The following is a 12,365-nucleotide window of genomic DNA, read 5'->3' as shown; positions in this document are numbered from 1 at the left end:
TTGTCGTTTAGTGGTTTGTTTTTGTTGATCCGCATAATCGTGTGTACATTTAACTTTTTTCAGTTCAGTCGTTAGTTTGAACGAGTTTGTTTAATTGCTTATTTGCTTGCTTGTGTTTTTTAAATGAGATTTTTGTTTGTTTTGTGCATGTTTCTACCATCTTCTTTTTTAACTGCTAATTGTTTTAGTCGTTTAATGGTTTGTTTTTGTTATCTGTATAATTGTGCGTCAAAGCACTGAAAATGCTTTGTTTTTTCTGATACATATCAACCTTTTTTGTCGTTATTCTTTTGTTGTTGTTTTTTTTGTTTAATGGTTTGTTTTTGTTTATCTGCATAATTGCACATACAATAAACATTTTTAATGCCTTTTCTGACACATAACAGCCTTTTTTTGATGTTATTTGCATACAGCAAAATTTAACTAAATTGTTTTCGCTCAGTCGTTAGTTTGAACGTTTGATTGTTTTGTTTATTTGCTTGTATTTTTTTATTAGATTTCGTATGTTTCTACCATCTTTGATAGCTGCTAATTCTTTTAGTCATTTAATGGTTTGTTTTTGTTTATGTGTATAATTGTGTGTAGATTTAACTTCTTTTTCTCATACAAATCAGCCTTTTTTTTCATTATTCCTTCAGTCTTTGTTTTATTTTTTATTTTTTTAATCCTTTTTCATTATTCTTCACAAACTTTCTCTTTTGTTTCTGTTAATGTACACTTTTTTGCTCATATTAAATTTTAAGTTGAACCTTTTTAGTTGCTTTTGATGTCCTACATCATTTCTTTTTTGTTACTTACCATTTTTGCTCGTTTATTTGTTTTATTTCTTTATTTTTCTCTCTATTGATGTTGTTTACTTCATCTCATCTCGTTATTTCATTATTTTTGCTTCTTTCTGTTGGTTGTGATCTTGAGTTGTGAATTGTCTCAGTGTGTCTCTGCAAGGGAATTATTCTCCTGCATTATTAATGATGTGGAACGGCTGAATGATCAGGTGTCGGTCCTCGCTGTGCTAAATGAACTGCATTGATGATATAGGCAGGTTTTGTCCTCCACTTTCACCGCTCGTCTGAACACACAAATACAGAGGAACAAATCAAAAACACACAATAAAAAACGCTTTTGTTTATTTATCCTATTATAATTGTTTTGTTCATTATTTGTATTTTCTTTTATTTGGTTGCTTTTGTTGTTTCCTTTGTGTTTCTAATTGTGGTTGTTTGTTCTTGGTTTATAATTGTTTTGCAGTTTATTAGTTATTTGTCTTCGTATTTTTGTTTCTTGAATTTTTTTCAATTTTTTTTGTAATTTGTTGCATGTTATCTTGGTTTAGTTTTTTTCTCTTTCGTAACACATTATTTTTGTTCCTTTTCTTTAGTTTTATCTTCTACATTTTTTATTTATTTAATGCCATTGCTGGTCGTTTATTTATTTTTTTTTTATATTTTTCTCCACTTTGTTTCTGTTTATTACTTTTTTTTTCTATAATTATTTGTCATTTATTGCTGCTTTCTGTTTTTTAAACTCGTTTTGGCTTCCTTGTTTTACAAAATGAGTGAGTTTTAAGTTTATTCATTGTATTATTTGTCTCGTTTCTGTTTGTTTGTGCTTTCTTTCATTTGTTCTCTCAGTTTTTTTTTTAATTAATTTTTTCACTTAATTTGTTTTCTGTTTTGTGTTTTTTTTTAAAGTTGTTTGGTTCTTTCATTTGTTTATCTTTTACTCTTTGACTTTTAGTTTGTTTTACAATGTTTTTCACACATCTGTTTTGGTTATTTTTCATTCTTTTATTTTCTTTTTATTAATCCTAATTTTTTTTTTAATATTAATAATATTAGTCCTATTATTAATCTGGGGTCGCCACAGCGGAATGAACCGCCAACTTATCCAGCATATGTTTTACGTAGCGGATCACACTACGGACAATTTAGCTTACCCAATTCACTCATAGCACATGTGTTTGGACTGTGGGGGAAACCAGAGCACCTCGAGGAAACCCATGCGAACACGGGGAGAACATGTAAACTCCACACAGAAATGCCAACTGACCCAGCCGAGACTCGAACCAGCAACCTTTTTGCTGTGAGGCGATCATGCTACCCACTGCGCCACCATGATGCCCTTGTGGGTTTTTTGTTAGTTTGTTTATTTATTAGTTTCATTTTCATTTGTGTTTTTTAGTTTGTTGTTTATTTTTACATGTGTTCATTGTATTGTTTTTCTTTCTGTTTGTTTTTTCTTCTTTCATTTGTTCTGATTTTGTTTTATTCTTTGTTTCACCTAATTTGTTTTGTTTTTTTGTTTATTTTCCTTCAGTTGTTTGGTTCATTTATTTATTTTTTTGCACTTTGACTCTTTTAGTTTGTTCTACAATGTCTTTATTTTTGTGTTTGATTAAATTTTTTATTCTTTATACATTTTATTTAATGTATTGCTTGTTTGTTTTTTCTTTCATTTTATTCTGATTGTTTGTTTTTTGCTCCTGCTTTTGTTAATTTTTTCACGGAATTTGTTTTGTTGGTTTTTTATCCTTCAGTTTCATCTGTTTTATTCTCTCGGTCTCCTTTTTTTTGTTATTTTTTATTTATTTAATAATATTTTTATTGTATTTATTTGTTTCTGTTTATTCTTTCATTTGTGGTTTTTGTTGTTTTGTTTTTCTTGTTTCTGTGTTTTTTTTACAGTTTGGTGCAAATTGATGCAAGTAGTTTTGCGAATGTTCATACAAACATTAGTTGTCTGTTTTTGCTGCATTTCAGAGAGAAAATGTTGTGGTTTTATAGATTTAAAGCAAGTCTCTCTATTCTCTTGTTTGCTTTGTGTGTGTGTGTGTGTGTGTGTGTGTGTGTGTATACAGTGTATATATATATATATATATATTATATATATATATATATATATATATATATATATATATATATATTATTTACTTCGCTTTTTATTCTCTACTTTTCTATTTTTCATCCCTCTATTATTTGTTTCTTTGATTAATTTAATTGTTTTTTGTTTTACATTTTTTATTTCTGTTAATTTTGTCATTTTCTCATTTTACTTTATTTGCTTTTCTCCTACTTTTTTAGCTATTGAATGTTTATCATTAATTATGTTTGCTTTCGTTTTTTTTTTTTTATTCTTTTCCTGTTTAGGCTACTCTTGATTAAGATAATTTGTTCTATTTTTACTTTTTTATTGGTTTGTTTTGTTTATTTAGCTCATCTTTTTTGTTGTTTTTCTGAATGTTCTTGCACATTTCATTAGTTCACATGTGTTTTGTTCTCTCCGTCCCCTTTTTTTGTTTGATTTTATTCTATATCTATTTTGCCTTTTGTTTTCATGTGGCTCTTCAATCCATTTCCCCCCTCATTTAGCTCCAACTTTAGTATTAGTTTTTTTAATATAACAAATTTGTTTCTCATTCTTTGCTTCATTTTTCCTCAACTCTTTAATTGGTTTCTTATATTTTTATGCTCCTATAACCTAGCTTCCAGTTGCCATTATGCAGCAGTTTGGTGCAAAAATCAATACCAGTAGTTTTATCATCATTTTGCGAATGTTCCTACGAACATTCGTTCTCTACATTTGCACCGTTTCACCGCCGTTTTATAGATTAAAAGCAAGTCTCTCTATCCTCTCGTTGGGCGCAACACAACAGGAATGCCAGCTCTTGATGAATGAATAAATAACTGAGAGGCCGATGCTCGTAAATCTCCCGTTTTTTTTGTCCGTGGTCTGTCCTGTGATCAATCCCAGAGGAATGATAAATCAGAGGCTTTCAGCTGCCCATGAAATATTTCCGAACAGGCGCCGCATCTAAAGGCCGCCGTACATTACAGCCGCTCGGCCACAGGGGGCTGAGATGAAGTATTGACAATTTAATAAAGAATTTTTTATTCCTGTCGATATCCCTGCGTGTGTGTTCGTGTTTGAAGGCGCTGCGTACAGAAATGAAGGAGAAGAACAGACACAAAGAAAAAGAGGGGATTGGCGGGAAAAATGGTGCAGTGGAATAATATATGGACAGCTTTTATTTTCAATACCTGTTCATGATTGATTGGCTTCATGTGCTACAAATTCAAGCTTTGATTTCTATTTTAGCCAATGCAGAAATCAGAAATCAACTCTCTTCTGGTGTTTTACTGTTGTTCGCTTTATTATTAAGTGTTATTCTTCAATTAAGCTTCTGCTCTCTTGAAGTGACGTTTCTGATGAAGAAAAAGACGGGATTGACAGGAAAAAGGGTGCAGTGGTTTTTAATATCGACTGCTTTTACTTTTAATACAGATTGATCATTGATCGGCTTGATATGTTACAAAATCGAGCTTTGATTTATAATCTTATAATATGGACTGCTTTTATCTTCAATAGCCTTTTGTGATTGATTGGCTTCATGTGTTACAAAATCGAGATTTAATTCCTGCATGTTAGTCAGTGCAGGAATCAGAAATCCATTTTCCCCCACATTTTATTGTTGTCTTCTATTTTTCAACTAGTAAACTGTTGCTCTCTTGAAGTAAATTTTCTGGCTGAAAGAAAGAGGGGATTGGTGGGAAAAATGGTGCAGTGGTTAATAATATGGTCAGCTTTTATGTTCAATACACATTGGTCATTTATTGAGTTCATGTGTTACAAAATCGAGCTTTAATTTCTGCATTTAGGTTAATGGAAAAAATCTGAAATGCATTTTTTTTTTGGTGTTTTATTGTTGCTGTATTAATAAATGTTATCATTATTATGATTTATATGCTGTCACTCTTGAAATTGCTTTTCTGATGCATTAAAATAATGACAAGTGTCTGCGCCAGTAGCCTAGTGGTACTGTGCGCTGACATATAGCACCGGTGTGCTCGTGGCGACCTGGGTTCGATTCCCGTCTCGAGGTCCTTTGCCGATCCTTTCCCTCTCTCTGCTCCCAGTGCTTTCCTGTCTAAATTCTCCACTATCCTATCAAAATAAAGGTGAAAAATAAATAAATAATAATAATAATGACAAGTTCTGCTAGCCAAAAAGCTTTTTAGCATTGACTTGGCAAAAACACTTTTAAATATATAAACTTTTTTTGTTTTGTGTTTTATTCATTCACTTTTTTCCTTGGATGTTTATTAACTTGGTCTTTAATTTTAATTTTCTCCTTCAGTTTTCAATGTTGTGCTTTGCGTTGTTCTTCACTTGTTTCCTTTTTCATCCCTCCATTATTTGTTTCTGTAATTAATTGAATAATTGTTTTGTCCTTGTTTCATTTAGTCATTTTCTAATTCGTTTTTTCCGTATTTTTCATTGATTGTCTGTTTTGTCTTATATATTATTGTTTAGTTCTCTAGTTTTTATTAATTTGTTATTTATTATTTATTGCTTTGTTCTGTTTCTAATTTTTTTTCTTATAATATTAGTTTGTTCTTTAGTTATTGAACCTTTTTCATTAATTGTTTGTTTTAGTTTATTTTTTATGTTTATTGGTTTGTTCTTTTTCTAATTGTTTTCTATTTTTTTCTTATATTATTATTAATTTTTTTTTTTAGTTATTCAACTTTTTTCATTGATTGTTTTGGGGTTTATTTTTCTTATTTACTTTGTTAGTTAATTTGTTGTATTTTCCCTTATTTGTTGATTTGTTCTGTTTATTTAGTTTGGCTTTTTTGTACTTTTTTGTAGCATTTTGCACATTTAGTTAGTTTGTTTCACAACATTTTTCACACATCAGCTTTGTTCTCTCCATCTACTTTTTTATTTATTTTGGTTTTTGTTTTCTTGTGGTTCTTCAATATTTCCTCCCTCATTTGGCTTCTCTAGTTTTTTAGTGATTAATTTTATTTTTCTCCTTATTTAATGGTTTGTTCTGTTTATTTTAGCTATATATATATATATATATATATATATATATATATATATATATATATATATATATATATATATATGTGTGTGTGTGTGTGTGTGTGTGTGTGTGTATGTATTTATGTATTTTTATTGTTATATTTTATATGTTATTTTCATTTTTACATTTATATTTTATTCAGTTGTTTTTAGCTCTTCATCATTAGTCATTATTAGCTAGTTACAATTGACCTGCTCATTTTTTTTGTAGTTTTTTTTTTTTTGATAACAAATGCATATCATCACTTTGTCATTGAAAGTCCTGCGTAACTGAAAGTCACCTGTGTTTATCTTTTTCAGAAATGCGTGTACTGCCACAAGACGACCAAGCAGATTTTCGGCGCGTGTATCCAATGCTCACAGGACAACTGCTCCACGTCTTTCCACGTGACCTGTGCCCTCCTCGCCGGAGTCGTCATGAAGCCTGCTGATTGGCCGTATGTGGTGTCCGTCACCTGCCACAAACACAAACTGACCAATCAGAAGGTGCGTAGCTTTTGAAATCAAATTAATTCAAAGCTACCCATATTGATTTTGTCAACTCACATTGCTAGTTTTACTTTGAACTGCATCACAATACGAAAATATGGTTTGTAGCTTCCGGTTCATGTGGACTTTAAACATCAGATGCGTTCCTCAAAGTCAAGTTTTTTTTTTTTCTTCGCAGGCTAAAAGTGGCTCTCGTGACCTTTCTCTGGGTCAGGAGGTCATCGGCAGGAACAGCAATGGCTGGTTTTATCGCTGCGTCATCACCGGCACCGGCACACAAACTTACTACGAGGTCAACTTTGACGACGGATCCTACTGTGACAACATCTTCCCAGAGAACCTGCTGGTGAGCCAAAAGATCTACCTCTTAGAGTTCATTGGCTTATGATACAGCATGTATAGAAATGTCATAATGGTGATAAACCTACTGTATCACAACCTCTTGTGGGCTATTGCCTTATAAAATGCATAGGTCTGGTCCAGAAGAATTCTAAAATTGGCTAAAATCTTACTGTATGCTGTTATGTAGAGGTGTGAACCTATACTGGTCTCACGATTCGGTTCGGTTACGATTATCATGCCTTCGATTCGGTTCAATTCGATATCTCAGTGCATCACGGTGCATTGACGATGCTTTCCAAATACAGTGTTATATTTTAGGGGGAAGGCTATTGACCTTATTCTCCGCAGACGAGCGGGCGCTGCCATTTGAATCTTTTTGGCACGGGACTTCCGGTCTCATTCACTTCCATTCATTTTTAGACATTAAAAACTGCTCGTTTCGCTGTTTGATGTTGCAAACTGATATTTCCTTGTTATATTATTCTACTTGGTCTGTATAGTCATGCAAACATTTGTTTGTAGAGCAAGTAGTTTGACCGTTTTTTGCCGTTTATTAGTCCTTGTCATTTCTCCCATAGGCGACTGAAACGGAAGTTCTAAGACAATCGCGAAAACAGGCGCACTTCCGCATTTTAGAATAAGGTCAATAACAAGCTGTCTTTATAAACACACAGACACACAGCACCACACTGTCTCTCATTCAAACACATACACAAACATAGACAGCACCAAACAAACACACACACACACACACACACACATATTTAAGCCCTCGCAACAGGGAGAGCTCTCCCGGCTAAATACATATTGCTAGGGCTTAAACGGAGCAGTGCTCGTAATGTCGAGCGGAAAAAAAAAAGAAAGACAGCTGTGAAACATTACCAGCTTCGTCTTTTTAGGGTTCGTCTTTTTTTTTCGTCTTTTTAGGGTAAGAGTTGTTTGAGTTCTTGCCGTCTGTAACTGAATGTGTGTCGGGAATATTGAAAACAAAACCAACTGAACCGCGCTCATTTCTGGCGCCCCCCTGGATGTACAGCACCCTTAGCATTTGCCTATGGTGCCTATGCCACGGGCCGGCTCTGAGTTGGCTCCTGAGTGTTGTAAATACTCGCGCTCACCTCCCTCGCGACAGAGCGCATAGGAGAAAAATGACGTCAGTACATAATAACCGGTTATGATTATAACTGAACCGATACCGAATTGTCCGTGTCTGAATCGCGGTGCACCGAAGAAACAATTAATTTTGACACCCCTACTGTTATGGTTGCCAGTTGCAATAATTTTGGGCTCATCCAATGCTTAAACCTCTGTAATCTTGATGTAAAAAATAACACACTATCTCTTGGAACTTAATGTTCAAGATATTTTGTATAGTCCACAATAAGTAAAGTATATTAATAAACTAATTTTAAGAGGATCACGTGCTTATGACTGCTTGCAGTCGGTCCCGCATTATTCAATTTATAATTCACAAATGAGACGATTCCTTAGCCACTATAAATACCCGAAGTTTTGAAGAACCCTCCCTTCCACCCCTACTCCTCCTCCTTTCCTAGATGGGTGGCACGGTGGCCCAGTGGTTAGCACTGTTGCCTCACAGCAAGAACGTCACTGGTTATAGCCCTTACCAAGCCAGCTGACGTTTCTGTTTGGAGTTTACACGTTCTCCACATGCTCGTGGGTTTTCTAGGGGTTGCCTGGTTTCCTCTCACTGTCCAAAAACATGCAGCTTAAGGTAATTGACTAATCAGCACCATAGACATGCTCCCAGTAAGTAGTTATCTCTTAAGAGCAATCACTATCTGTTCATTAGCTACTACAGCAGGGGAGTTCTCAAGATCTACCTGAGCTCAAACTCCCCTCTCGCCTTGCAAACGAGAGGGAGTCCCGGGCTCGAGGATCTTATGAGCTCAGGGCTCCCTCCTGGGACAGCATGCCAAACAAGCTTTATAGTCAATCATCAGCTAAGTGTGAACTCTTGAATTATTGTTTCAATGCAGCTTTACAAAACACGCACATTATTGCAAAACAACCAAAATCACAAGGTTATTAGTTACCATGACTTAATCAAATAAAATTAACTAATAGCTTTTAGCAGTATTATATATCTATATAATATATATCTATATAAACTATCGCATCAGGCGCATCAATTTGATTCGTTGCCTCTTGATTTCTCTTTCTCAGAGTCACGACTGCCTGCGGAACGGCCCACCAGAACTGGGCGAACTCGTGGTGGTCAAAACTGTCGATGGACGGGTTCTCAACGCATCTTACATCAAGGAACACGTCCACCGATACTACCAGGTAACTGCGTCAACTTCCATTTATAGTTGTTTATTAACTTTACATTACGACAAGGCAAGCTTATTTAATCAGCACATTTCATGCACAATGGTAATTCAAAGTGCTTTACACAAACAGGAATAAAAGAAACAAGTATAAGAAAATAAAAACAACAAAGAAAGACTATGTAGTGCGATCTAGAGCTCAGTGCTCATTCAGTAAAGGCACAGTTAAACAGATGTGTTTTCACTCTTGATGTGAATGTGCCTAATTTCTGGAAGCTGAATCCAGCAGTGGGGGGCGCTGTTGCTAGTTGAAGGCAGATTCACCCTGCTTTGACTAAACTCTTGACTTACTTACTTGATCCTAAAGATCTGAGTGATCTGTTAGGTTTGTATTCAGTCAGCATATCTGTAATGTATTGAGCTCCTTGGCTATTTATTGATTTATTGGCCAGTAATAATACTTTAAACTCTATTCTAAATGTAACTGGGAGCCAGTGTAGAGACCTGAGGACAGGTGGGATGTGCTCTGATTTCCTGGTTCTGGTCTGAATCCTGGCAGCAAGTCTGGATGAGCTGTAACTGTCTGACTGTGTTTTTGGGAAGGCCAGTGAGGAGGCCGTTACAGTAATCCATCCTGCTGCTGATAAAAGCCTGAACAAGTTTCTCTAAGTCCTCACTGAAAACAGAGCATCTGATTCTTACATTAAACTGGCATTAAATCGGGGACTCAGTTTTTAAATCACAAGCCTGAATCTTTAAGGTTGACTTCCTGGCAGGCCCGGATTGGCTAATCGGGAGGACCGGGAGAATTCCCGGTGGGCCGGTCCGTTTTTTGGCCGCGAGGGCCGGTGTCCCTAGCTCCAGAATGTGTTGCTCTCAGCAGTCACACTTTTTAAATTGATTTATTTACTTGACCACATCCTTTTTATTCATTACTTCATCGTATCTCTTCTCTTTTTATCTATTTTCTCGCAATCACCATTCAGATCACAGCTGTTGTGGTCCAGCGGTTAGCACGTTAAGACACCGCGGACCCGGGTTCGATCCTCGGCACGGTGTATTATTGTTTTCATTTTTATTGTTAAGACATATAACACTGTTAGGGTTGTTGAACATTTGAAGTTCTAAAGCAGCTGCTTTCTCAAAAAAAAACATGTGATAGTGTAATTAGAAACTGATTTGGAAATGACCTTATTTTAATATAGTCAGTCATGAACTGAGGTGGGCCGGACTGAGGCTTGAAACTCCAGGGCTGAAAAGGTGTCCCACTCCGGCCCTGCTTCCCAGTGTTTTTAAACCTTGTCTGAGTTCCACATTTAGTGCTAATGTTGTATTTGGTGGCCTGTGTTAATTTTAATTTTAGTCTAGTCTTTGTGATAAGCTTTCATTCTAGTTCTTATTAGTTTTAGTCAAATTAATTATCCTCCTTTAGTCTAGTTAAGTTTTAGTTAAATAAAACTCTGAGCATTTCAGTCTTATTGTAGTCAGAATTATCCATTTTTGTCTAGTTTTAGTCGACAAAAACCGATAACAGTCAAGTTTTAGTCAATAATAATGTTTTTAGTCTCTTTTTAGCAATACAACTCTATTAGCAGTCAATATAGTGTAAGCACTTAGTAGTATAGATGAAACAGCTTTAGAAATTTAAATTTTAAAGTTGTTTTTCTATTAGCAGTGCGTTTTAGTGAGCAGTTAAACCCCTTTAAGAGGTGGAAAGAGTACTAAAATATTCTACTCAAGTACTGTTACTTCAATAAAATGTTACTTAAGTAAATGTAAAGTTACATGTCTGTAAATCAACTCAAGTAAAAGTAAAAATCAGCTCTTTAAAATGTACTCGAGGGTAAAATTGTGTTGAGTAACTATTTCTTTAGCTGGCATGGAGGAATTTGTGTGTAATGTTGGTTCATAAAGAACAAGGGGATATAAATCTCAAATCAGTTGTTTGTATTTGAAGTGAAAGACCAAAAACAAAGGCCATAAAATGACAAATATAATTGTTGAATATTGCATGAATTCAAACTGGATTCAGGATTAAAAAATGTAAAGGTCCCATGAAATTAAAATCAAGTTTTTTAGATGTTAGCATCAGTATTGTTAGTTTTTAAGATTTCTATAAGCTGGTGTGACCCAATACAGTGACAAAATTTAGAAGATATAAAACTGATATAAACATTTATAGCTAGTAGTTTGTAACTTTTGCCTCAATCAGGGATGTCCAGACTCGGTCCTGGAGGGCCGGTGTCCTACAAAGTTTAGTTCCAACCCCAATCAGACACAGCTGGCCTAGCTAATCAAGCTCTTACTCTGCTTTCTAGAAACATTCTTGCAGGTCAGTTGAAGCTAAAATCTGCAGGACACCGGCCCCCCAGGACCGAGTTTGGACACCTCTGGCCTAAATGGATCAACGGTTTTATTCACGACACCTCACACTTCAGTTTCTCATCAAATCATGACCAATCAAATGTTCTCTATCTGATATGCCCCTCCCCCTACATGACACTTCTCATTTGGTGCACTTGAGCTCAACCACTCTAGCTGGCAGAGCTGTGATAAAACAAAATGCTATTGGCTGTTTTTAAAAAGGGGAGGAGCTACACTGTGTTTCGGTTGAGATTACCTCAAACATCGAATAAAAATGCATATTTCGAAGCACTTCCCGGGACCTTTAAATCTAAAAAAAAAAAACCCTGTGTATTGTATATAGTTGCCTTACTTGAGGTAAAACATACATAAGTAAAATTACCGAATTTAAACACGACGCAAGTAAAAAATTCACAAAAATACTACTCGATTACAGTAACGCAAGTAAATGTAATTCGTTACTTTCCACCTCTGGTAACCCTAACCACCTCGCATTTTCACAGCTTTATAATAAAATATGTTGACATCACACACGCAAACAGGTCCCGTTCTCTGTTTCAGACTTATCTTTGTTTGTTGTCGTCCTCTAAATAATGCCACAAGTGTGGCTTGAGCAAGTGACATCGGCTGTGCAGTGCGAACTTAGTGCAAAATAACAATAATCACACGACTAAACAAAATTAAAAAACTTTAGAACGTTTTGTCTCGTCTTAGTCTACGAAAATAAAGACATTTTAGCATATCTTTTATTTTGTAGGTGGAGTTTTTATAAACTAATTTCAAGAGGAGCACGTGATATGATCAGTCATGGCTGGCTTCTCATCCGTAATCAGTAATAATCCAATCAAATCCAAGTTTGCAATAAATAGACCGATTTCTCCTTACTGCTCTATCTTCGTTTTGAAAGAATCCCCCTTTCCACCCCATCTCCTCCTTTTACTCCCTTTTCAAGGGGGAGCTCTTGAGACCTACCTGATCTCGGACCCTCTTTATATACTTATTGACCAGGCG

The 12,365-nt window shown here is 35.0% G+C and overlaps 1 protein-coding gene across 3 annotated transcripts in view; it reads left to right on the top strand.

Annotated features, from left to right (window-relative positions):
- The window catches only part of kdm4b (lysine (K)-specific demethylase 4B), an 814,203-nt gene that overhangs the window by 70,605 nt on the left and 731,233 nt on the right, over nt 1-12,365 (top strand). Inside the window, exons 18-21 of one of the 3 annotated variants that reach the window (XR_015521213.1) lie at nt 6,169-6,354; nt 6,536-6,703; nt 8,887-9,932; nt 11,363-11,769. The exons of 1 other annotated variant lie outside the window; for it this stretch is intronic. Coding sequence is in view for 1 of the 2 variants with exons in the window: in NM_001082805.2 (NP_001076274.2) it covers nt 6,169-6,354; nt 6,536-6,703; nt 8,887-9,006 (474 nt within the window). In the remaining variant the exon portion in view is untranslated. 3 annotated transcript variants of the gene reach the window in all.

This window comes from Danio rerio, chromosome 22 (assembly GCF_052040795.2).
Source record: "Danio rerio strain M-AB ecotype USA chromosome 22, GRCz13ab, whole genome shotgun sequence".
Lineage (NCBI taxonomy): Eukaryota > Metazoa > Chordata > Actinopteri > Cypriniformes > Danionidae > Danio > Danio rerio.
Note: the sequence above shows the minus strand (reverse complement) of the source record. Positions and strands in the feature narration are given on the sequence as shown.